The sequence below is a fragment of the Lithobates pipiens genome, unplaced genomic scaffold, assembly GCF_037356315.1.
Source record: "Lithobates pipiens isolate NorthernLeopardFrog02 unplaced genomic scaffold, aLitPip1_a1.2 Scaffold_19, whole genome shotgun sequence".
NCBI classification, from domain to species: domain Eukaryota; kingdom Metazoa; phylum Chordata; class Amphibia; order Anura; family Ranidae; genus Lithobates; species Lithobates pipiens.
In genome coordinates, this window is record NW_027507764.1 from 34,568,174 (window position 1) to 34,595,910 (window position 27,737).

Here is a 27,737-nt window from a genome sequence, read left to right on the forward strand (position 1 = left end):
ACCCCACGGTAAGTTTGGTCTTAAAAGTGAACCTGACACAACATAAAAAGTTTTTAAGGTGAACATGTGAAGTGCTGGTACCTTGTGGTGCTTAGAAGTGCACTATAGAGCAGGGGTCTCCAAACTTTCTAAACAAGGGGCCAGTTTACTGTCCTTCAAACTTTAGGGGGGGGGGGGGGGGGGTGTCGCACTGTGGCCGGTGGGAGTAGAAAATGTCCTGATGTCAGTGGGAGTAAACAGTGTCCTCTCTTTGGTATTAGGGGAGGAATATAACACCATTAGTAATGTCAGTGGGAGGAATAGTGCCTCATCTTTGATATTAGGGGGAGGAATAGTGCCCCATCATTGGTGTCAACGGGAGGAATAGTGCCCTATCGATGGTGCCAACAGGAGGAATAGTGCCCCATTGTTGGTGTCAATGGGAGGAATAGTGCTCTATCATTAGTGTCAGCGGGAGGAATAGTGCCCCGTCATTGGTGTCAGTGGGAGGAATAATGTCACATCATTGATGTCAGTGGGAGGAATAGTGCCTCATCTTTGATATTAGGGGGAGGAATAGTGCCCCATCATTGGTGTCAACGGGAGAAATAGTGCCCCATCGATGGTGTCAACAGGAGGAATAGTGCCCCATTGTTGGTGTCAATGGGAGGAATAGTGCTCTATCATTAGTGTCAGCGGGAGGAATAGTGCCCCATCATTGGTATCAGTGGGAGGAATAGTGCCCCGTCATTGGTGTCAGTGGGAGGAATGTCACATCATTGATGTCAGTGGGAGGAATAGTGCCCCGTCATTTGTTATCAGTGGGAGGAATATTGCCCCATCATTGGTGTCAGTGGGAGGAATAGCGCCCCATCACTGGTGTCAGTAGAGGGAATAATGCCTCAAGGGCTGGATAAAATCAAGCAAATGGCTGCATCCGGTACCCGGGCCACAGTTTGGAGACCACTGCTACAAAGCCATAATTTATGGAAACCAATAAAAGCTTTTGGGTCATCCCATTCCAAAACCATAACCATTATAATGGAGTCGGCCCCCATCGTAGCTATACCATGTTCCTCTCTTTTAGGAAGACTTTCCACAAAATGTTGGTGTCAGTCTTTGGGAATTTGGGACGATTTGTGAGCTCAGGTACTGATGTTGGATGACCTGGCTCACAATCTGTGTTCTAATTCATCTCAAAGGTGATCAGTTGGGTTGAGGTCAGGGCTCTGTGCAGGAGACTTTTGTTCCTCCACACCATACTAGTTAAACCATGTCTTTATAGAACGGGATTTGCACACAGGGTCACAGTCATTCTGGAAAGGGTTTTCCATTAAACTATTACCACAAGTCTGGAGGAGCTCAATTCTCTGAAATGTCTTTGCTCACCACCAGCCTTTCAATTATTACCAAAGCAATTCAAAAGGGCTGAGGTCAGGGCTCTGTGCAGGTCACTGGAGTTGTATGTCCCCCAAGATAGCAAGATTTCAGCACGGTTGTTTTCTTGGAGTATATGTGGTGGTCAGGTGTTCACAAAGGTTTGACCATATAGCGCTATTTTGGGCTGTGGTCAAAGTTCCACTTAATTGATTTCAGTATGTAGATTTGCACAAAACACTGAGATCAAATTACCTTTCACCACCAAATTTGCAGTGGATTTGGATTTTCCAATATGGAACTGAACCGCTCCAGTCATTTCTGGAGACGTTTTCCATAAGATGAGACGGTGGATGGTACCCTCTTGCTCAATCGTTATGTCTTTTCCATCTTTCAGGGCTTCACCACCTAGAATCCATTTTGCGGGCTTGACGGACACAATAGACGTCACGCATTCAAAGGCGGCCTTTTCAGGCTGCGTCACCTCCACGTCACTGAGATCGTTGATGATGTTGATAGATTGTTCTTTAAAAGATAAGAAGCAAACGTTTTTGATATAATACTAGTCAAACTGAGAATCACTAACCCTTACAATGCACTCAGGTAACACAGCCAACCCATCCAAGGTTTTTGTTGTTCTTCCCAGGATGAGTGTAGTAGCCACCTCATTGCTTAAATGTTGCCCGGCACCCACTGTAAAGCCTTTACTCTGTTTCTCACTAGGAGAGTGACTGTTACAGCCCTTTTACTCTGGGGCCGCTCTGCGACAGCGGTAAAGCGCAGCTAAAACATTAACGTCATTTTAGGGCGCTTTTAGCCCTTGTACACACGGTCGGAGAATCCGTTGGAATATGTCCTATCGGACCGTGTTGTCGGATAATCCGACTGTGTGTGGTATGCATCGGACTGATTCCGTCGGAATATCCGTCGGACCCAATTTTCCAACTTGTTGGAAATATTTTCCGACCAACTGGTTCGATCGGACATACTCCGATCATGTGTAGAGAATTTTGATCGGACCAAGTGCCATGCATGCTCAGATCAAATTCCTACATCAAAGCTATTGGCTACTAGCCTGAACGTAGTCCCATCGTAACAAAATTACGTTATCATGTTCTGAATGATCGTATTTTTCGACAACTTAGTCCGACCGTGTGTATGCAACAGTTTCGGACAAGATCCGACGGACAAAATCAGACAGATTTGGTTGTCGAAATCTCTGACCGTGTGTACAGGGGCTTAGGCCGCTAGCAGGGCACCTTTAACCCTCACTAGCGGCCGAAGAAAGGGTTAAAAGTCCCCAAAAAGCGCCGCTGCCGAAGTGCTTTGATTTCAATGGCAGGGACAGTTTAGGAGAGGTGTATACACCGCTCCTGCACCGCCCCAAAGACGTTGCTTGCAGGACTTTTTTTTCCATCCTGCAAGCGCACCGCCTCAGTGGGAAAGCACTCAGGCTTTTTCACATTGGGGTGGCATGGGATGTGTTTTTCAGGAGCTTTACAGACCCTATTTTTAGCGCTAAAACGCATAAAAAACACCTTCAGTGTGAAAGGGGTCTAAGAAACAGAAAAAAAAAATCTAGAAAAGTAGTGCAGTACTATGCAGACATTGGTTCCATCCAATTGATAGAAAGTCAGTGAACGCAATCAGGGCATGTGCAACTTTGTCCATTTCTCAGACTGTAATAGAAAACACAAGCAGCATTATTAAAACACTAAGGTAAAAGGGGTTGTGTGCATTTTTCCTGTGCTGAGAGAGGAGAAGTGGGCATTCTGCATAAAGACTAGGACTGGGACAAAGTTTCTGCACCTGGAGAGAAAGAGGGGCAACTTCTTATTGAGTGGCAGAGGCTGTGAGTGGATGGTGGCATCTGAAAGCAGTAGAGGCAGAGCGACTGACTGCGTCAGCCTTGCGGGGGGGCAGTGAAGCAAGTCCTGGATGCTGGAGAGTCTGCTGTTTAGCTAAAGAGTGAGATGCTGAGGACAATGAAAGAAAGGGACCCTTTGCCTAGTGAGCAGAAGGAAATCTCCTGCTGTCACCGAGCTGGTGAGTGGCCGCTGTCTAGTCCTGCACTACACTTTTGCAAAAAATGGACACTGTGGATTGCCTGCAGCAGCTCTTATAGAAACTCTACCCCAAGCGCTCCAACATAATGTTTTGGGCCACAACAAGCTGGCAAGCAGAAGGACTAGAGGTGTATACTACTGAATGCTAATTGTTACTGTGGTATATACCTATAGATCTCTCTCCTTTGCTAGGGAGTTACCCAGTGCAGGCCTCAGAAGAAGTTGTGCTTTATGAGAATTACTGTTTTTGCAGCATATTACGATTATTGCTTAAGTGTTGCAGTACATTTTTCTGATAGATCGTTGCAGTATATTGTTCAATAATTGTGATATGACTCTTATGCCGTGTACACACAATCTAATTGTCCGGCGGACTTTTTCATCGTAAAGTCCGGCGGACATAGAAAGTAGTTTTGACTCAAAATTTGTCTGCCGGACTTGGCTTTCAGTGGACAATCCATTCGTTAGTTTGCTAGTTCCCCTTAATATTCATACCAGATCCAAATGGACTGGTAATGGACTGGGGGTATCCCATGACGTTTTTTTCAATGACTTCTTTTATCTGTATTGCCGGGACCGACAATTCATTATAGCCACAAGTAGTTTTAAATGACTTTTTTTCCTTTAGAAATGTAATTTTGCTCTCGGACTGTTCTAAATACGGGAAACATGCCATTTTACAGGCATACTATAGACACCCCCAGGAAATTTAAAGGAATCTTTCACTTTTATTGTTTCACCATAAACATTATTAAAATCACTGCTCCCGAAAAAACTGACGTTTTTAAAACATTTTTTGGCATTGATACATGTCCCCTGGGGCAGGACCCGGGTCCCCAAACACTTTTTATGACAATACCATGCATATAAGCCTTTAAAATTAGCACTTTTGATTTCTCCCATAGACTTTTAAAAGGTGTTCCGTGGTTTTCGAATTTGTCGCGAACACCCCAAATTGTTTGCTATTCGGCAAACAGGCGAACACCCGATGTTCGAGTCGAACTTACATTCGACTTGAACATTGGGCTCTACCCCTAGTCACCAGGAAAAATAGAGGGGTGAATTGCTGCAACATGGACATAGATGGCAATTAAAAAAAACTTGGCAGGGGGTCTAACCCGTCCACAAAACTAAAAATAAAGCTTTGCCTTTACATACAAAAGGTAAAACATTTCTTAATATGAACAAAGAATATCTAAAAATCGAGGAAAAGGTTGTTCAAGGATGACTCACCAGTATTGACAACTTCAAAATCCAAATCTCAAAATCGAAATATTTTTTATTACAACGTGAGTTAAAATATCTTAAGTAATCAAGAATATCCAAATCTTAAAGGTAAAATATATAATATGTAGTTTGTATGGTAGCTTGAACCAAATTAACAAAATGATATAATATGTAGCTTTTGATGTTTGTTAAGTCAACCCGTTTCACGGATACACCACTTCTTCAGGACTATGCTCCTAGTCCTGATATTCTTGATGTATTACTTACGATACTTTAACTCAAACTCACGTTTTAGTAAAAATATTTAGATTTTAAGATTTGGATTTAGAAGTTGTCAATACCGATAGGTCCTCCTTTGAACACCCTTTTCCTCTATGTTTTGATATTCTTTGTTTATATTAAAGCGGGAGTCCGCCATTTTTTTTCTTTAAAAGCCAGCAGCTACAAATACTGCAGCTGCTGACTTTTAAAATAATGACACTTACCCGCCCAGCGCGCCCGCGATGTCGGCACCCGAAGCCGATCTCTCGATCGTTTCTCAGGTGCTGCCGCCGCCATCTTGGGTATGGGAATCAGGAAGTGGAGCCTTTCGGCTTCATTTCCCGGTTCCCTACTGCGCATGCGCGAGTCGCGCTGCGCAATAAGGATGGTCCCCGCTGTCTCTGGGATCCGTGTGTTTCCCAGCAGGCAGCGGGGGACCTTCGGAAAGGGGCGTAGATTCTGCGGAAAGGGGCGTACCTTCTGCAGAATCTACGCTGGAAGTGGGTGCAGATACCTGTTCTGTACAGGTACCTGCACCCCCCTCCCCCCTGAAAGGTGCCAATTGTGGCGCCGGAGGGGGGGAGGGTTCCAATGAGCGGAAGGTCCACTTTAGGGTGGACCTCCGCTTTAAGAAACATTTTACCTTTTGTTTATATATTTTGTTGGGTTGATGACTTTCTGGGATATTGTTGATCTGGTAAAAGCATACTCCTCACATAATTTTATTGCTTCTATAAAACTTTTCTTAAAGTGGTTGTATACTCATTTTTTTTACTTTTACCTACAGGAAAGCCTATAATAAGGCTTACCTGTAGGTTAAAAAAATATCTCCTAAACCTGTACGGTTTAGGAGATATTCACCTCACCTCACCATGCGCACAAGGGGATTCTCGGCTGAAAGCCCGGCAGTGGCCGGACCCGGCCGGGGCCGGACCCGGCCGGTATGAAATCTCCCGCGCGCATGCGCGGGAGTGACGATATCGTGGCTCCGGCCACTCACAGCGCCGGAGCCACGATACCTGGAGGAAACGCAGAGGGAGCATGTCAGCTCCCTCGGCGTGGATCGGACCAGATGTCGGGGCCTCGTTCTAGGGTAAGTATTTCATAATGAGCTAGTATGCGGTGCATACTAGCTCATTATGCCTTTTCCTTTGCAGGTAGAAAAAAAAACATCTGCGGGTTTACTCCCGCTTTAAAGCAATCTGGAAGCAGAATAATGCCTGACTACTAATTATTTATTTTGTCTCTTTCCTCAGAAAACCCAGTGTCCCCTGCTTTCAACGCACAAACTGAAGACATCATTTAGGATCTATAAAGGCTTCTGGGAGGCCTGCTATAAGACATATCCCCCAGGCTCACTGACCAATCAGAGCAGTTTTTTAAGCAGGTTACCTTCAATCAGCAACTGGGCAGAGGTCTTATCATCCCCAGCGTCGCAGGTGTAAGTGTCCTCATCCTGGAACTCCACCTCATTGATAATGAGTTTCCGGTACACCCCTTGGCTGACAATCTCATATCGATTTCCTGGCTGAAGCTGTTTGTCCTTCTTGAACCACCTGACCTCAGCGTTGGCACGAGACACTTGGCACTCGAGGAATGCCCTATGCTTCTCTATGGCAATCTTATCCCGCAGGGGTTTGGTGATTTTGACAGGAAGTTCTGCAATCACAAATGGAAATTTTTAAAGAAACATTTTAAGGAGCAAGAAGAACGAGCGAGATCCATATGTCCTACGGCTGATGTGGTCTAAACTGGTATGCTATGTTAATGCCCTTCAAAAAGAAGAAAAAGGCACCCGGTCTTCTAATCTCCTATATGTCCTTTATTTCTTCTCCGGCTTACATACAAGGCATGGTAGGGGCGTTAGTATGTTTCAACCGATGCGGCCTTACTAATACCCATGAGTAAGACGACATCATCCGAAACATGTTAGCACCTCTACTATGCCTTGTATGTAAGCCAGAGAAGATATACAAGACATATAGAAGATTTTAAACCAGGTGCCATTATTTTCTTTTTGTTTGGATGATTGAGAGTCTGACAGGAGCTTGGACAAGCAATAGATAGATAGACAAGCAATGGATAGATAGTATAGATAGATATACTTTATTGTTATTGTATACATACAACAACATTTTTCCCGGGTACTCTTTACAGCAGCAATAAAACACTTCTCAACAAAACCACACATACATACGTCTAGCACATGCCCACATATCTATTTATTTATATCTCCTTCTGATGAATCATGGTACAGTATATGGAGTGAGAAGGTAACTAGCACCACACCAAATTTAAAAAATAAGCAGACAAGAAATTTATTTTTATTTTTTTGTGGTGCAATATACAGTGGTGTGAAAAAGTGTTTGCCCCCTTCCTCATTTCCTGTTCCTTTGCATGTTTGTCACACTTAAGTGTTTCGGAACATCAAACCAATTTAAACAATAGTCAAGGACAACACAAGTAAACACAAAATGCAATTTGTAAATGAAGGTGTTTATTATTAAAGGTGAAAAAAAATCCAAACCATCATGGCCCTGTGTGAAAAAGTGATTGCCCCCCTTGTTAAAACATTCTATAACTGTGGTTGTCCACACCTGAGTTCAATTTCTCTAGCCACACCCAGGCCTGATTATTGCCACACCTGTTCACAATCAAGGCATCACTTAAATAGGAGCTGCTTGACACAGTAAGGTCCACCAGAAGATCCTTAAAAGCTACACATCATGCCGAGACCCAAAGAAATTCAGGAACAATTGAGAAAGAAAGTCATTGAGATCTATCAGTCTGGAAAGGGTTATAAAGCCATTTCCAAAGCTTTGGGAATCCAGCGAACCACAGTGAGAGCCATTATCCACAAATGGCGAAGACATGGAACAGTGGTGAACCTTCCCAGGAGTGGCCGGCCGCCCAAAATTACCCCAAGAGCGCAGCGACGACTCATCCAAGAGGTCACAAAAGACCCCACAACAACGTCCAAGGAACTGCAGGCCTCACTTGCCTCAGTTAAGGTCAGCGTTCATGTCTCCACCATCAGGAAAAGACTGGGCAAAAATGGCCTGCATGGCAGAGTTCCAAGGAGAAAACCACTGCTGAGCAAAAAGAACATCAAAGCTCGTCTCAATTTCTCCACAACACATCTTGATGATCCCCAAGACTTTTGGGACAACATTCTGTGGACCGATGAGACAAAAGTGGAACTCTTTGGAAGGTGTGTGTCCAAGTATATCTGGCGTAGAAGGAACACTGCATTTCATAAAAAGAACATTATACCAACAGTAAAATATGGTGGTGGTAGTGTGATGGTCTGGGGCTGTTTTGCTGCTTCAGGACCTGGAAGACTTGCCGTGATAAAAGGAACTATGAATTCTGCTGTCTACCAAGAGATCCTGAAGGAGAATGTCCGACCATCTGTTCGTGTACTCAAGCTGAAACGAACTTGGGTTCTGCAGCAGGACAATGATCCTAAACACACCAGCAAGTCCACCACCGAATGGCTGAAGAAAAACAAAATGAAGACTTTGGAGTGGCCTAGCCAAAGTCCTGACCTGAATCCTATTGAGATGTTGTGGTATGACCTTAAAAAGGCCGTTCATGCTCGAAAACCCTCTAATGTAACTGAATTAGGACAATTCTGCAAAGATGAGTGGGCCAAAATTCCTCCAGGACGCTGTAAAAGCCTCATTGCACGTTATCGCAAATGCTTGGTTGCAGTTGTTGTTGCTAAGGGTGGCCCAACCAGTTATTAGGTTTAGGGGGCAATCACTTTTTCACACAGGGCCATGATGGTTTGGATTTTTTTTCACCTTTAATAATAAACACCTTCATTTACAAATTGCATTTTGTGTTTACTTGTGTTGTCCTTGACTATTGTTTAAATTGGTTTGATGTTCTGAAACACTTAAGTGTGACAAACATGCAAAGGAACAGGAAATGAGGAAGGGGGCAAACACTTTTTCACACCACTGTACAACAGACAGCGATTTTATAAAAATGACTTTGTTTTATTGATACAAAGATATAAAAACAGTACCAAAAGAAAGTTTTTACATGTATTTCGGCAGTTAATCCAGTTTTACTCAACATGTTTCGATATTAAAATAGCTTCTTCAGGAGATACCGTATTTATCGGCGTGTGACACGCACTTTTTTTCCCCTTAAAATCAGGGGAAATCATGGGTGCGTGTTATACCCTGAACCGTTGCCTCGGAGGGGAAGGAGGGAACGAGCGCCACCGAAATCGACAGAGCCAAGTGTACTGTGTACTCGGCTCGGCTCAGCTCCGCTCGCAGTCATGCCCAGTCCCGCCTCCTAGCATTTCCGTCCCTCCATTGGACCGGTGTTGTGTCCATCATAGGAGTCGGGCCAAGGGGCAGGACTGCGAGACGAGCCGAGAGGAGCCGAGAACACAGGACATCCGGGTCTGTCTATCTCAGCAGCGGTAACAATTTAATACTTCGGTAACAATTTAAAAAAGATCATGCTGCAATTTTGGGCAATGCTGCAGATGGACACTGTTGGGCAAGGCTGCAGGTAGACACTGATCATTCTGCAATGATGGGCAAGGCTGCAGATGGACACTGATCATTCTGCAATGATGGGCAAGGCCTTGGCCTTTTATGGATTTATGCAAATACGCTGATGGAAACACTCAAACCTATTATGGTGGTATCTGGAGGAAGATATCAGCAACCATAGGGGGAGAAAGGACCAAGAATGGGATACCCTTCAATAAGGGAAATGAGAATAGTATGGCCATTGTAAAAAGCCTAGGTTATTCAGTTTGTGTACCTCGGTTATATACAATCAGATTTTCTTCCCATTGGACAATGCAGGACACTCATGACTATGGTCATTTCATGTGTCCTGCATTGTTCATTGGGAAGAAAATCTGATATATTGAACTACAAAAAAAACAATATTTTCTTAATTGCTTATTGTCCTAGTAAAGCTTTGCTGGACAGGAAGTCGGAAATGAGGATAGCCTGGTAGGATTGTGCTTAGTATTGTGGATAGGAGTGCTCACATGCTGTGTTTAGGATGGTGTCAGGATGTTTCTCTGCCATGGCAAAAAAGAAGGAGTGTAGGGGTGGTGCCCTAGCTCCCGGTGGGGATCTAGGGCTCTGGGGAGACTACTGTTGAATGTGAGCTGGGTTCCATTGGGGGGGGGAGGGTGGCACGGGACTAAAATTGCTAAATTGTATGATCATCCCTGCCGAGAGGAGACAGTGATTATTGTTAACCACTAGCAATCGAAAGAGAATCTTGCAGACTGGTTGTATCCAAGTTGATCGATCTATCAACTTGGTACATTCAGCCTGCTCATTAACGGTTCAAATCTCAGCCAGTTTAGCGGGAACCGTGCCATTCAGCAGTATTTGAACTGTGTATGGCCGGCCTAAGGCCAGTGAGGGTAGAAAATGTCCTGGCGTCCAGTTGAAGTAAACAATGCCCTATATTTGGTGTCAGTGGGAGGAATAGTGCCCCATTGTTGGTGTCAGCTGGAAGAATAGTGTCCTATCGTGGGTGCCAATGGAAGGAATTGTGCCCCATTATTGATGTTTGTGGGAGGAATTGTGCCCTTTCGTTGGTGTCACTAGGAGGAATAGTGCCTCATTGTTGGCATCAGTGGAAGGAATAGTGTTTCATCATTGGTATCAGTGGAAGGAATTGTGCCCCATCATTGGAGCCAATGGAAGGAATTCTGCCCCATCATTGATGTCTGTGGGAGGAATTGTGCCCTTTTGTTGATGTCACTGGGAGAAATAGTGCCATATTCTTGGTGTCTGTGAAAGGATTAGTGTCCCATTGTTGATACTAGTGGAAGGAATTATGCCCCATCAAACATATGCTGCATCGATGGTGTCAATGGAAGGATCACTGCCACATTGTTGGTGTCAGTGGGAGGAGTTCTGCCAGGTCGTTGGGTGTCAGTGGGAGGAATTATGCCCCATTGTGGGTGTCAGTGGATGGAATAGTGCCCCAATGGTCGGATAAAGGCAAGCAAAGGGCCACATTGGGACCCCGGGTCACAGTTTGGAGACTGCTGGTTAAGATAAATATTACCTTGTAGATAGTTAGAAGGGTGTACACAGTTTTGATTTGACTGCTGTGACTATTTTCTTCCATGGATATTACCCTATGTAACTTTCTGTAATTAACATATTAAAAATCTTTATTCCAGTAAAGAACTCTCCTTTTACACCTTTTGCGTGTGTCAATTCTTGCTTTCTTGAAGATTTTCGTATCGACATATTGGTGTATCAACTGAGTTTTAGCTGCTTGCCTAGAGATCAGCTAAGATTGTCTTTGCCTATAAGACTTCCAAACAATTCTGTCCTCACCTTTAATAAGCAGATTAGCACGAGATTCTGCATTTTCTGCCACAAATTTAATCTCTCCAGCATCCTCAGACTGAACGCTTTTGAAGTTCAAAGAATACGTCCTCCCTGGAATCAAAAGCATCTTTATCAGAATAAGCAAATGAAACTGTGACAAGAGGGAAGGTTGTGTGTAGAATACTTATCATATTTACTGCATTTTGTCAGGAACAAAAGTGGAGTTTTACCTTCATCTGTACATTGTATCGCTTATTGGCAGAAATTGGTGAAATATACCAATAAATGCCACCAAGATTTGATATACTTGCACTTAGATTTTTTTTTTTTTCAGTTTTATAAAAAGAAATTGAAGGCTTATTATTTGTAAAAAAAAATTATATTTTCACAAGCATTCATTACAGGGTATGCTCATAATGTATAGCTTGTAAAGCATGCACAGAGAATAGCTGTATGCTTGTTGGCAGCCTCTGTAAACTGACTAATGAAGACAGGTCCCACCCTAAGCTAGCAGAAAAGGGGGTAATGTCACCTGATATGCATAGACATGAAAGAAAAGGAGAATAACAGAAAGAAAAAGAAGGCAACAATAAAAAATAAAAGGAAGGAAAGGTCAAGAATGGAAAGAAGAGCCCAGGAAAGAGATAAAGGGAAGGGGAAAGGGAACAGGAAAGGGAACGGGAAAGGGAAGATTGATAAAGTGGGGAAAGAAAGAGAGAGGAAAGAAAGAGAAAGAGAGGGAGAAAGAGAAAGAGAGGAAAGGGAGAGAGAGAGAGAGAGAGAGAGAGAAAAAGAGGAAAAAGAAAGAAAAAAAGGAAAGGAAAGGAAAAATTAAAGGGAAAGGTAAATAAATTCAAAGGAAAGAGGGCTTAGCAGAGAAAAGAAAAAGTAAAAAATAAATAAAAATAAAAAGGAAGGAAAGGATAAAGCAAAGGAAAAAAGAGATGATTTTAGGATAGGAAAGGAAAGAAAATGAAAGGAAATGTCATTAACAGTGGAATAAAAGGTAGGTAAAGGGCAGGAAAAAGAAAGTAAAGAAAAAAAATTAAAAGTAAAGGTGAGAACAAAGCAAAGAAGATGAGAGGAAGAAAATGAACAGAAACTAGGGAAGGGGAAAGGGAAATTGTATCACTTATTGGCAGTATGGTGCAATATACCATTAAATGCCACCAAGATTTGATATACTTGCACTTAGATTTTTTTTGTTCAGTTTTATAAAAAAAAATGTAGGCTAATTATTTGTAAAAATAAAATATATATTTTCACAAGCATTCATTTCAGGGAATGCTCATAATGTATATCTTGTAAAGCATGCACAGAGAATAGCTGTATGCTTGTTGGCAGCCTCTGTAAACTGACTAATGAAGAAAGGTCCCACCCTCAGCTAGCAGAAAAGGGGGTAATGTCACCTAATATGCATACCTTATTATAGCACAGGAGAAGAAAGGACATGAAAGAAAAGGAGAATAACAGAAAGAAAAAGAAGGCAACAATAAAAAAATAAAAGGAAGGAAAGGTCAAGAATGGAAAGAAGAGCCCAGGAAAGAGATAGAGGGAAGGGGAAAGGGAACGGGAAAGGGTACGGGAAAGGGAAGATTGATAAAGAGGGGAAAGAGAGAGAGAGGAGAGAAAGAGAAAGAGAGGGGAGAAAGAGAGGAAAGAGAAAGAGAGAGAAAGAAAGAGAAAAAGAGGAAAAAGAAAGAGAAAAGGGAAAGGAAAGGAAAAGGCTAAGGAAAGGAAAAATGAAAGGGAAAGGAAAATAAATTCAAAGGAAAGAGGGCTTAGTAGAGAAAATAAAAAGTAAAAAAAAATAAAAAAATAAAAAAGGAAAGCATAAAGGAAAAAAAGAGATGATTTTAGGATAGGAAAGGAAGATGGAAAGGAAAGAAAATGAAAGGAAAGGTCATTAAAAGTGGAATAAAAGGTAGGTAAAGGGCAGGAAAAAGAAAGTAAAGAAATAAAAATAAAAAGTAGAGGATAGAAAATAAGATGAGAACAAAGAAAAGAAGATGAGAGGAAGAAAAGGAAATAGGGAAGGGGAAAGGGAAATTGTATCGCTTATTGGCAGTATGGTGTAATATACAGATAAATGCCACCAAGATTTGATATACTTGCACTTAGATTTTTTTGGCTTTACAATCACTTCAAGATAAAAGTAGAGGATAGGAAATAAGGTGAGTGTTAACGTAAGGGGGATGAGTGGAAGAGAAAGGAAGAAACTAAGGAAAGGGAAAGGAATAGCTAAGTAGAGGAAAGGAAAGAGAAAACGCAAAAGGGGAGGAATTTAATAGTAAAAAGAAGAGAAGGAAATCAAAAGGAAGAAATAGCAGTGAAAATGGAAAGGAAGGGAAATTGAAGGGCAGGAAAAAGAAAGTAAAGAAATTAAAATAAAAAGATAGGATAGGAAATAAAATGAGTGTAAAGAAAAGGGTATAAGAGAAAGAAAAGGGAAAGCAAATAAGGAAAGTAAAAGATTTTCGGAACTAGTCAAAAGATAAAGGTTGCATCATTGTGTAACTCCAGGCAAAACCGCATTTTAGTTTTGGATGAAATATGAAAAGATAAAAAAACTCTTTCAAATGTCAGGATTCCTCTTCCCACTCTGGCCAAACTAAAAAAAGCAACAGGTTTATCTATAGAGCTATGTTGTGTGGCCAGTACTCAGCAATGTTCTTTTTTAAAGTAATGTCAGCCACAGAATTACCCTACATCCTGGTACAAGGGGCTGAATGCCAGAATTTTACATAAAATAAACATCATTGAATAATCCAGTAAATTTATAAGAAAATTATTACTTCTCCCCATTCCCAGGAGACAGGTGCTTTTTAAACATATACCAACACCTTTCACACTCACCTTCCTGACGCATCTTAGCATTCTCTCCCGCCCTCAGCTTGACGCCATTTTTATACCACTGAGTCTGGACGTCATCGTGAGAGATCTGACAGAGGAACGAGGCTGATCCCTTCTCCTCCACCTCCACATCCACTAATGGCTTAATGAAATGGATTTCCCGGGCTATGGTTCAGATGAGGAAGCGTGATGATGAATGAATGAATGAATGATACAAAGCAATCCACATGGCAACAACAACTTGGAAAAATTATAGGTTTCAAACAAGATAAAGTTTAGTTTGAAGCAAAGCTGGACTAATTCAAACTAAGGGTATGATGGAAATCTACATAAGGAGAAATTACTTTTAGTGAAAACGCCCAATGCCAAAACTGACATTAGATCCATATAGCTGGAATTGGACCTGGTGCCACCATTCCAATTAACTATGCCCCTGTGTACAAAGCCTTCTCCATAAAGACACGGTTTGATCAGTTCGGTGTGGAGGAACTTAACACCTTTGGGATGAATTGGTACCTTACAGGACAGGTCTCCCATTCAACATCAGTACTTGACTTAAACACTACTGAATTGCTTTGGGATGAACTGGAACAAAGATTGTGAGCGATTTCCTTTCTTCCAAAATAAACACCTGACCTCGGCTTCTGGTTCCGGCGCTACATGAGGAGGAGGTTGGCAGGGCAAGCTCCTGCTGCACACCTCTCCAAACGTGCATTTAAAGCACACTACATGCCTCGGGGACACCCCCTCCATCTCCAGTACTTGGCGAGACACTCATGGATCAGTTTGTGGAGCGTTCCCACAACCGATTGTTCTTCTCCAGCATACAGCCCTCAGCTGATACGGCGGGGGGGCGGCCAAGATCGCGCCTGCACCCGGCCCTATAGAGACAGTACAGTCTCCCGCGGTCACAACAGACTGGGATCCTACCTCTCCTGCAGGCATAGCCCAGGCGGTTGTAGCCCTCTTAACACCTACCCTGGCTGCTACAGTGGATGCTGCAGTGCAGAGGGGAATGGAATAGTTCCATGTAGAACTCCAGAATTAGGCTCAACCTATTTCCCACACAGAGGAGAGAATCTCCCCACTGGAGGATGAAACTAAAGCCAATGCTGCTGCATGCCTCACACACTCTAATCCCTTGTACACATGGTCGGACATTCCAACAACCAAATCCGCCGGATTTTGTCTGTCGGATTTTGTCTGACGGATTTTGTCCGAAACTGTTGCATACACACGGTCGGACAAAGTTGTCGGAAAATCCGATCGAAACTTGTGTGCAAATCTTGACTTGTCCTATAAAAGCTATACTTTACCCAGCTCATTCCAACCCCTACCAGTTGGTATATCAGAAGGCATGTATGATAGATGATAATTCTTCGGTAGTGAACGTATGTTCCATATATTTTCTCCATCTGGCAAAGAAACAAGTAGTAGAGCAGAAATTTAAGACTATGGTGTGCAGTCTTTCAATATGGAACAACGATAGTATTGCTTGCTTCACGGCTTGTAGAGAAGGTGGCGATGATTTAATCCAGTGGCACATTATCATTCTGCGAGTCGCCATTAGACATATATGAGACTATTGTGTGAGAGTGGGTGGCCCTGTCGATGCGGAGGGGGAGACTGGTGTGTCACTTCCAATTAAGCATAAGAGTGGATCTTTGGATAGCTGCACCTTGCAGACCTTGAAAATATATGTGGGCACTGAGTCCCAGAACGTAGAGATTGCAGAGCATTCCCACAAACGGTGCAGCAGTGTAGGGTGGGATAGAGAGCACCAAGGGCAATTGAGCTTGGGTAGGTTCCGAGATGTTGGTGCGGAATGGGTAATATGCTCTGTGAATAATTTTAAAGTGGGTTTTCCGCCACGTTTCTGATATAGTGAGTTTGGGAATGTGGCAATAAGTTTGTAAGATCCTTTCCGGCAGTTCAGTGCATTGAATATTGAGGACCATTTCTGGAATGGGGTAAGGTGGTATTTATCCGCTTGGCGCACAATAAGGTTAGAGTAGAGACTGGAAATAGAGTAATCATCTTTCTGGAGCACTACATGTAGGTAAGATTTTTGTAGGGGATCTGTTTGAGGTCCATGACAAGTTCGGAAATGGCTAAGGAGCTGATGATGGTGGAAAGCATGGGACAGTGGCAAAGCGTATTCCCGTGAGAGATCTTGATATGATTTTAATTCACCCGGTCTACCACAATATAAAGGAGTAACAGTAGTGAGGCCATGTGTGCTCCACACATTGAAGGCTGTATAGATAGTGGACAGGAGGAAAATGGGATTTCCCTGGATGGTAAGATAGCTGGATATATTTGAGGGTAGCCCCAGCAGTCTCCGCACCTCCCTCCAGGCAACCACTGTGTCTCTGATGTGGACATTTGATCTAAGATGTAGAGGCAGAGCTTTAAGAGTAGAATGGAGGACGTCTGGGAGGGTGGTGACCCTCAAGAATATGGTTTGAATACCGAGATTTACACGACAGCCAACCCAGACCTTGTCTAAGTAAACATGAGAGATTATAAAAACTTAAGTTGGGCAAGCCAGCACCACCTTCGGACTTAGGGATACAACGTTTTTGGAGAGCTATACGTGTTTTTTTGTTAGACCATAAGAAGGCATTTAAAGCCTTGTGTATTTTTTGCACATCCGAGTGCTTTAATAAAAGAGGAATGGTCTGCATTGGGTAGAGTAGTCGTGCAAATGACACCATTTTAAATAAATGACATCTCCCAAAGAGCGAGAGAGGGAGGGTTGCCCAAGCTTCCAACTCCTTTACAATTTTTAATATTACAGATGGGTAACTGAGAGTGTATAAGGATGATGGCTCTCAACCATGTGTATCCCCAAGTATGTGATATAATGAGAGGCTAGAGTAAATGGTGAAGATAAACGCCATTTAGCGGATAATCTGGGGTTTAATGCTAGAACCTCACCTTTGTCAAAGTTAATCCTAAAGCCAGAGCCGAGTCGAAAGGACGCAAATAGGTAACATAGTATATCAGAATCTGAAAGAGGATTGGTTGAGAAGAGCAAAATATCATCCATAAATAAAGCGGAATGGATAGTTTGGTCGCCAATGTTTATACCGCTAACACCAGCAGGCCAGTTGAGGATCCTGGACAAGGGTTCAATCGCTACCTGTCTTGTTCCCTTAGTAAGTGGTATGGTGTCAGAGCTAAAATCTGGAGTAACAAGGCGAGCTGTTGGGGATGCACACATTTGGTGTAGAAAACGTATTATTGAGCCCAAAACCCGAATGCAGTCATTACCCTAAATAGCTATGTAAAACTAATGTTATCAAAAGCCTTTTCAGTGTCTAGAGACTTTGGGTATGTTCAGAGTCTCTGAGCGCCCTGAAAAAAAGCCTGCTTGAGCTGGGTGAAGCTGGGTGTAACGTGCCCTTCCCCTTTTTGGATATCAGTTTAATGTGTTACTGAGTTCCCATGGGGAGGTATGGGCCCCCTTCCCACATGGCGGCAAATAAATGTTTCAAAGTGTCGGGATGAAATCACTTGTCAGTTTGTAGAATTCGGCAATGTTTCCATCACGGCCCCAGGCCTTCGCTGAAGCTAGGGATTTAACAGTCTTTTGGATGTCTTCCACTGAAATGGGAGCATTAAGGGTCTCTGTCAGGAAATGTTCCATCCGCTGATAATATCTGTCTTTTGGCGTGCAGTACTGAGGTCCACCAGCAGGTGTCTCCTGTCAGTTTTGAGCTGTCAGGAGAGCTTTTCCCTGCTGATGCTATATCATCTTTGGGCCGCAGTACTGGCGTCCACCAGCGGATGGATCCTGGCAGTATGGAGCAGGCAGCACCTCCTGCAATCAGGTGTCAATTGAGGCCAATCACAGGCCTATAAATAGCTGGCAAGCAGTCATATCTTTGCCTCGGTATTGTTCCTTGTGCCCTGACCTGCTGCTTGCGATCCTGAACCTGTTCCTGTACCCTGAACCTGTGACCTGTGGTTCTGATCCTGTTTTCCTGTCCTGGTCCCAACCCTGTCCCACCTGTTACCATTATTCCTGTCCTGAAGTCTGATCCATCCATCCTCTCCCTGTCCTGTGTTCCTTACCCCATTTGCTGATCTCCCCGTGTATGACCTTGGCCTGGCTTGTGACTCTGATTCTGGACTGCCCTTGTTTATTTGCTGATCCTCTGTGTATGACCCTGGCCTGCCTATCGTTTACGGTACTTGCATTTCCCATTTATTGTACATATCTGTCTGTTGTTGTTTGGGGGTCTTTGTTGGTTGGTTTATTGCACTGTGTGGTTGTATTCATATTATTCACTTTCTTTAATAAATCATATTTCACTTATACACGTTTGGGTTTCCTCTGTTGCAGTCCACACAGTTCTGGTCTTATCTGATACGTGACAGTCTCTAAGCCCCTGTACACACGGTCGGAGATTTCCACAACCAAATCCGTCGGATTTTGTACGTCGGATCTTGTCCGAAACTGTTGCATACACACGGTCGGACAAAGTTGGCGAAAAAATCCGATCTTTCAGAACGTGATGACGTAATTTCGTTACGATGGGACTACATTCAGGCTAGTAGCCAATAGCTTTGATGTAGGAATTTGATCTGAGCATGCGTGGCACTTGGTCCGATCAAAATTATTTACATATGATCGGAGTATGTCCAAACGGCCCAGTTGGTCGGGAAATATTTCCAACATGTTGGAAAATTGGGTCCGACGGATATTCCGACGGAATCAGTCCGATGCATGCCACACACAGTCAGATTATCCGACGACACAGTCCGATAGGACACATTCCGACGGCACTTTGTCCGATCGGAATTCTCTACACATGATCGGACAAGGTCCGATCGGATCATGTTGTCGGAAAATTTTACAGACAAGTTGGAAAACTTGGTCCGTCGGATACTCCGATGGAAACAGTCCAATGAAGACCACACACAGTCGGATTATCCGACAAAACGGTCCGATCGGACACATTCCGTCGGAATCTCCGACCTTGTGTACAAGGGCTTATAGAGAACTGTAGGACAAATTGGACGATTTAGAGAATCGTTTGAGAAGAAACAATCTGCGGATTATTGGACTGCCAGAATCATTCTCTACCACACAGCTCACAGATCTCTGTGCCAAAACTATCCCTGAGCTACTTGGCTTCCACACACCATGCATCGAGCGGGCTCACCGCATAGGCCAGCACACTGAACACCGTGCTAAACCCAGAGCAGTCATTGTCAGATACCTTAATTACGCTGACAAAAACGCCATCCTACAGAAGTTCCGGCGTCAGCGAACCCTCTCCATTGATGGCGCAGACTACTATCGAGGTGATGAAACAGTGCAAAGCATTCTCATCAATCTGCTCGACCCTGTACAACAATCATGTCAAGTTCACCCTGGCCTACCCAGCCATTCTCCTTATCCTATCTCCTACAGGGGAAAATCTCACCTTCTCATCCCCAGCTGAATCGGAGCACTACATCACTCATCCTTCAGACATGGACACGGAACATAATAGCTCTGTTGATGGCTCTTCCTCAAGAACTGTTAAGGACTCCTGGGCCCTAACTAAGAGCCAACCCAGCCCTGAAAAGCCCCCATACAAGCGCAGTCGCTTTACCAACCAAGCTAACCGCTCAGAAATTCCCTGAACTGTCCATGATGCCTTCCGGATTCCAAAGTCCTAATGGGAGCTGGTAACTTTATTGTTTGCTCCCTTTACGCTTTTTGCTATATTATGAGCAATGTGACCACTACCTTAGTTTCTGTTTGAATTGTACTGGTTTAGTTTCACTTGGTTTTGTAGCCACATTGTATATCCTTCTCCCAGCTGCTCTCTTGCTCCCTGGGTTAAAACTCTTAAGTCTGCTCAGTCACTTACATACTGGCTGCTCCTACCTGCTAACAGCGGGTCCCTTTCCCTTCCGTCCTCTCTATGGGAACCTTTCTTGGATTCCCACCCTCCCACCTTTCACCCCCCCCACCCAGGCTTAATTTTCACTCCCAAGAGAGGAACAAGCACTACGCGGGAGAGGGAGATCTGCATGGGAGATGATCACCATGTGGAAAAAAGTGGAGTCACAAATATACACCGGGTGGCTTATCCACTTGGCTCTGTTATTTTTGCTTTATTTTATTTTTGTGTTGTGTTTTCCTGTATTATCTACCTGTTATACTGTTCTACCCTCAAACGATCTGCAATATATAATCACCCCTCACTTCACTAGAGAACTGAGTGCCATAGGGCTTGATAACATAATAACTCTTATTCAAACCCTTGGTAAACAGACATGGCTCATCAAAATGACAGGGATCGCCTAAAGATTATCTCATGGAACGTTAAGAGGCTTCATTCCCCCAATAAGCGTATGCAAATTCTTAGCCATCTAAAATGTCTCTGGGCTGATATGGTGCTCCTTCAAGAGACCCATTTATCTGCTGATGGAGAGGTATATGGCTCTCCTGCAGTAGGCCGCAAAGCAGGGTGGCAATCCTGCTTCATAAAAATCTGAGACACACTATTTGAGATATTTGAGCTGACTCGACTGGCCGCACACTGACTTACGTCTATCCTTAGCTTCTAAAGACATCACTATCACCAACATTTATGCTCCCAAGTCCCCTGACACTTTATTCTTTCAGGACATGGTGTCTTGGATGCTCCTGAGACTCTTCACCTGGTTGGAGGAGACTTTAATTCTGTCATGCGTCCATCAGAGGACCATGAAGGCTGCCGATCCCAGACATCATGAAATCCTGACTCTCCGATAACAGACCTTACCCTACTAGCCAGGGCCATTTCATCAATACAGTTTGTAGACTTTGGCACTTATGCCACCCGACTGACCGTGACTTTACTTTTTTTCACCCCCCCACAATTCTTTTTCACGAACAGATAATTTTTTTGCCTCCCAAGCTTTATTGTCATCGCTCTGTGATCCAGAGATTGGCAACACAGTGATCTCAGACCACAGTCCCATTATTGTCCACTTGCCCAACATTAAACTATCATCGCCCTCACCCACTTGGCGATTCCCCTCATATTTAGCCGAAAATTAGGATTTTTCACCACCTTCCCCCGTGTTGCCTGGGCTGACTATGCCTCCACAAACGGTACACACCTTACCAATCCAAACTTCTTTTGGTAGGCGGGTAAAGCCTTCCTTAGAGTTAAGATTATCTCGTATACTGCACAATTCAAAAAACATTCCCGACAGCAATACATGCAAGATAGTGAGATGCTACGATCAGCACATTCTATTTTAACCCATAATCGCACCTTGGATAACATTAGAGCCTGGTAGCTCGCTAAACGTAACATGGATCTATGGGCTGAGCAACAGGAAGCAGCTAAAACATCCTACTCTACGTTTCATTTCAGATACGGTAACAAGGCAGGCAACTTTTATCCTGACTATCTGCAGGTCCTAAAAGACCTACCTATATTTCTGCTCTTAAGAACACTGCTGGCTCTATTGTTTCCTCTCCTGCAGAAATAAAAAAAAGTACTCACTGATTATTATACATCCCTCTACTCTGAGGACCCGACCGATCAGACAATGGCAGAGAATCTGTTTGTTATCCAAGGTGTGACTGCCCCAACTCACCACCGCACACTTAGCCCTTGTACACACGGTCGGAGAATCCGTCGGAATGTGTCCTATCGGACTGTGTCGTCGGATAATCCGACTGTGTGTGGCATGCATCGGACTGATTCCGTCGGAATATCCGTCGGACCCAATTTTCCAACATGTTGGAAATATTTCCCGACCAACTGGGCCGATCGGACATACTCCGATCATGTGTAAATAATTTTGATCGGACCAAGTGCCACGCATGCTCAGATCAAATTCCTACATCAAAGCTATTGGCTACTAGCCTGAATGTAGTCCCATCGTAACGAAATTACGTCATCATGTTCTGAAAGATCAGATTTTTTCGCCAACTTTGTCCGACCGTGTGTATGCAACAGTTTCGGATCCGACGTACAAAATCCGACGGATTTGGTTGTGGAAATCTCCGACCGTGTGTACAGGGGCTTAGAGACCCTTAATGCTCCCATTTCAGTGGAAGACATCCAAAAGACTGTTAAATCCCTAGCTTCAGCGAAGGCCCGAGGCCGTGATGGAAACACTGCCGAATTCTACAAACTGACAAGTGATTTCATCCCGACACTTTGAAACATTTATTTGCCGCCATGTGGGAAGGGGGCCCATACCTCCCCATGGGAACTCAGTAACACATTAAACTGATATCCAAAAAGGGGAAGGGCATGTTATACCCAGCTTCACCCAGCTCAAGCAGGCTTTTTTTCAGGGCGCTCAGAGACTCTGAACATACCCAAAGTCTCTAGACACTGAAAAGGCTTTTGATAACATTAGTTTTACATAGCTATTTAGGGTAATGACTGCATTCGGGTTTTGGGCTCGATAATACGTTTTCTACACCAAATGTATGCATCCCCAACAGCTCGCCTTGTTACTCCAGATTTTAGCTCTGACACCATACCACTTACTAAGGGAACAAGACAGGTAGCGATTGAACCCTTGTCCAGGATCCTCAACTGGCCTGCTGGTGTTAGCGGTATAAACATTGGCGACCAAACTATCCATTCCGCTTTATTTATGGATGATATTTTGCTCTTCTCAACCAATCCTCTTTCAGATTCTGATACACTATGTTACCTATTTGCGTCCTTTCGACTCAGCTCTGGCTTTAGGATTAACTTTGACAAAGGTGAGGTTCTAGCATTAAACCCCAGATTATCCGCTAAATGGCGTTTATCTTCACCATTTACTCTAGCCTCTCATTATATCACATACTTGGGGATACACATGGTTGAGAGCCATCATCCTTATACACTCTCAGTTACCCATCTGTAATAATAAAAATTGTAAAGGAGTTGGAAGCTTGGGCAACCCTCCCTCTCTCGCTCTTTGGGAGATGTCATTTATTTAAAATGGTGTCATTTGCACGACTACTCTACCCAATGCAGACCATTCCTCTTTTATTAAAGCACTCGGATGTGCAAAAAATACACAAGGCTTTAACTGCCTTCTTATGGTCTAACAAAAAAACACGTATAGCTCTCCAAAAACATTGTATCCCTAAGTCCGAAGGTGGTGCTGGCTTGCCCAACTTACGTTTTTATAATCTCTCATGTTTACTTAGACAAGGTCTGGGTTGGCTGTCGTGTAAATCTCGGTATTCAAACCATATTCTTGAGGGAGCCCTGGTCACCACCCTTCCAGACGTCCTCCATTCTACTCTTAAAGCTCTGCCTCTACATCTTAGATCAAATGTCCACATCAGAGACACAGTGGTTGCCTGGAGGGAGGTGCGGAGACTGCTGGGGCTACCCTCAAATATATCCAGCTATCTTACCATCCAGGGAAATCCCATTTTCCTCCTGTCCACTATCTACACAGCCTTCAATGTGTGGAGCACACATGGCCTCACTACTGTTACTCCTTTATATTGTGGTAGACCGGGTGAATTAAAATCATATCAAGATCTCTCACGGGAATACGCTTTGCCACTGTCCCATGCTTTCCACCATCATCAGCTCCTTAGCCATTTCCGAACTTGTCATGGACCTCAAACAGATCCCCTACAAAAATCTTACCTAGATGTAGTGCTCCAGAAAGATGATTACTCTATTTCCAGTCTCTACTCTAACCTTATTGTGCACCAAGCGGATAAATACCACCTTACCCCATTCCAGAAATGGTCCTCAATATTCAATGCACTGAACTGCCGGAAAGGATCTTACAAACTTATTGCCACATTCCCAAACTCACTATATCAGAAACGTGGCGGAAAACCCACTTTAAAATTATTCACAGAGCATATTACCCATTCCACACCAACATCTCGGAACCTACCCAAGCTCAATTGCCCTTGGTGCTCTCTATCCCACCCTACACTGCTGCACCGTTTGTGGGAATGCTCTGCAATCTCTACGTTCTGGGACTCAGTGCTCACATATATTTTCAAGGTCTGCAAGGTGCAGCTATCCAAAGATCCACTCTTATGCTTAATTGGAAGTGACACACCAGTCTCCCCCTCCGCATCGACAGGGCCACCCACTCTCACACAATAGTCTCATATATGTCTAATGGCGACTCGCAGAATGATAATGTGCCACTGGATTAAATCATCGCCACCTTCTCTACAAGCCGTGAAGCAAGCAATACTCTCGTTGTTCCATATTGAAAGACTGCACACCATAGTCTTAAATTTCTGCTCTACTACTCGTTTCTTTGCCAGATGGAGAAAATATATGGAACATACGTTCACTACCGAAGAATTATCATCTATCATACATGCCTTCTGATATACCAACTGGTAGGGGTTGGAATGAGCTGGGTAAAGTATAGCTTTTATAGGACAAGTCAAGATTTGCACACAAGTTTAGTAGGCTGTATCTCTGGATCTATGTATCTCTGGATCTACTGATCACTATTTCAGTACAGGGGAGAAGCCTGTACAACTTAAGTGGAGACCGGAAGTCAGATGTAACACAAGAAAGACTTATTTAAACCATCTTCTCATCATAATTAATCAACAGATTTCACAAAATCACAAAGATAAATCAGGGTGGGTGGTTAGTGATGTCATGGCAGATGGTGTTATTCACACACTCCATATCACAGATTGCCATCTCTGACCTACCTTTAACAGCCAGGTTGGCGGATGTCTTGTCATCCCCAGCATCGCAGACGTAGGTGCCCTTGTCGTCAAACTCACACTTGTGGATGGTGAGGTTTCTCTTTGTGCCCTGGGAGATAATGGTGACCTTCTTGCTGGGTCGTAATTCAGATCCATCCTGAGAAGATCAATAGACAAATGAATGGCTTTCTGATACCATATTTTCATATATTTTGTCTGGTTGAGGCTCTCTGGGGACCCTGATATAAGTGGGGGGGGGCTCTCTGGGGACCCTGATGCAAGGGGGAGGCTCTCTGGGGACCCTGATTTAAGGGGGATGTTCTCTGGGGACTCTAATGTAAGGGGGGCTCTCTGGGGACCCTGATGCAAGGGGGAGGTTCTCTGGGGATTCTGGTGTAAGGAGGAGGCTCTCTGGGGACCCTGATGTAAGAGGAGGCTCTCTGGGGACCCTGATGTAAGGGAGCTCTCTGGGGACCCTGATGTAAGTGGGGGGCTCTCTGGGGATATATATACACACACACGTATATTACTGTATATACATGTGCATGCCCATCCAAGCGTATGACTTTCTTTACTACACTGCTATGGGCTCTAGCCCCAGATCTTTTGTAGACCTAGCAACGACTCTGCTGACAGGCCAATGAAAATGGAAGACCCCAAAGTCCCTGACATGTTTCGGCCCACCCACGGGGTTCAGTCAGGGGAACCCCCTGACTAAGCCCAATGGGCGGGCTAAAACATATTGGGTGTGTGGTCTGGACATAACCTAGGCTGAGGCTGCTTCCACTCGTTATATGAGGGTTAGTATGATATGCGGCTTCTGGGACTTCTTTTCCTTCCTCATTGACTTCTATGGCACTGAGGTGAGCTCTTTTCCCTGCCTGCATGCCAAGCGGTTGTCAACATATACAGACCTGCTCGATCCTGAAGCGGCACCCTTAATTTCTTTGTATGGGGTCAAACTGATAGGCCACGCATATGGGATACACCTAAGAAAAGGACACAGATACTGGTGGGTTCCCATCTTTGGGGGTCCCCACCACTTTTTTTGCCACCCACCTGCAGAGACTCGACCATTCTGGCACCTGGGATGCAAAAGGGAGATGCCCCCTCCCCCCAAGATACGCTCTGCCCACCTGGAGACTGATACCCACAGTAGAAGAAGGGAGCACTGGTATAGCAGTGGAGATGGCAGAAGAGGACAGGAGCTGAGGAATCACAGCTCCCCATTCCTCTTCTGGCTCCAGCTAGGCAATAACAAAAAATAAAGGAATAGAAAATGGGAGCTACAGAACTACCACTACCATCCGTGAGAAGCCAAGATAGAAAAATTACACATCAAGAGACGCTGTCACCAATGTAAAAAAGCTGCAATTAACATACAGAAAGACTTCTTTTCAGTCAAAGGTGTAAAAGTGTGGAATAGTACATAGAAGCTGAGAATCTTATTTACCTTCAGCCATTTCACCTCGGCATTAGCCCTGGACACCTCACACTCCAATGTCACCTTATCCTTTTCTGCCACAGTGATGTCCTTGAGAGGATGGCTGATCTTCACTGGAGGTTCTAAAAGAGCAGAATGAAATATATACATTGAATCAATCAGTCTGCACACATACAGTTACCAAGTGTACTATCAACAAAATGGAGAAATTAAAGCTCAATTGAACCTTCAGTTTAAGTCAGCTAAATACATTCCAGGTGCATCAAAACAAAAAGGTGTGCAGGTGGTTTCCTTCAGAAAGCAGCCACAGCCTGAATAGAAAAGCCTCTGTCCCGCCAGCATGCTGCATAGATGAATACTTGCTCACTATGAGGACGCAGTGGTCTCTCTCCTGAGGTCTAACACACGTCCTGGCGAGTCTCTCCTATAGCTCCACAATCAGCAAAGCTCATGCTCCCTACTGCTTGAAGAGTTTAGAAGGAGGTGTGTCGACCGCTGCAGAGAGACCACTGCTTTCTACAGGATACAGCAGTGACATAGGAGGCCAGAGGAGGCAGAGACATTTTCAGTGTGTCAGATGCTGACATTTTAGCCAGTGTAGCTCCCTGAGACAAATACGGGGAGTGGTGTGGGCTCCAGACTTTGGCTTTGAGTATTAAAGAACTGAGCCACTTTAGTGGAACATATAACAAAAAGCATGTTCACGATCTTAACTCACAAATGTATTTTGGATGATTTCAAGGGCAAATGATTGCGTTCTTTGTTTTAAAATAATGACAAAGCAGATTCTCATGTGTAGCTAAGCTGAAACCCAAGGCAACCAATGAAGGTAAGTTTAATTTCTTATCATATACCCCTTTAAAGGGAATAAAGATTAGGATAAAAATAATAATGATAACATATTATATAATACATTAAATACATACTGTATATATATATATATATATATATATATATATATATATATATATATATATATATATATATATATATATGTATATATATATATATATATATATATATATATATATATATGTATATATATATATATATATATATATATATTTATGGCTGGAGCCCTATGGCCGATATGTATCTGAACAAAACAAGCTTATCATGAGACACCTTATATGAAATGGACCTGAAAGTGTGCCTTGGTCTAATGGACGGTATACCAAAATAAGGGGGCATACCCAGTAATTAGAATAAATGTGATTGAAGAGAAATGTTTTAGATAAATTCCCTAAAAAAGGGGATGGGAGGGAGGGTATTGCGCACCGGAAACCGACAACTACCCCAGGCGAACGGGCTGGTTAAATACCCCCCGGGCTCCTCCCATAAATTCAGGCCACCATACTGGCCTTCTTACTTATGGCTGGAGCCCTATGGCCGATATGTATCTGAACAAAACAAGCTTATCATGAGACACCTTATATGAAATGGACCTGAAAGTGTGCCTTGGTCTAATGGACGGTATACCAAAATAAGGGGGCAAAACAGTCAGGTAGGGATAAGAGTTTTATTGTTTCCTG

General features: G+C 43.6%; 1 protein-coding gene across 20 annotated transcripts in view; it reads right to left on the reverse strand.

Moving 5' to 3' along the window:
• Window positions 1–27,737, reverse strand: part of OBSCN (obscurin, cytoskeletal calmodulin and titin-interacting RhoGEF) — a 705,115-nt gene that overhangs the window by 499,008 nt on the left and 178,370 nt on the right. For all 20 annotated transcript variants that reach the window (XM_077490633.1, XM_077490622.1, XM_077490628.1 and 17 more), the window contains 6 exons: window positions 26,215–26,327; window positions 24,765–24,918; window positions 14,105–14,266; window positions 11,255–11,359; window positions 6,303–6,569; window positions 1,612–1,881 (listed from right to left, as the gene is read on the reverse strand). In XM_077490633.1, coding sequence (XP_077346759.1) covers window positions 1,612–1,881; window positions 6,303–6,569; window positions 11,255–11,359; window positions 14,105–14,266; window positions 24,765–24,918; window positions 26,215–26,327 — 1,071 coding nt within the window. The remainder of the gene's footprint in view (window positions 1–1,611; window positions 1,882–6,302; window positions 6,570–11,254; window positions 11,360–14,104; window positions 14,267–24,764; window positions 24,919–26,214; window positions 26,328–27,737) is intronic.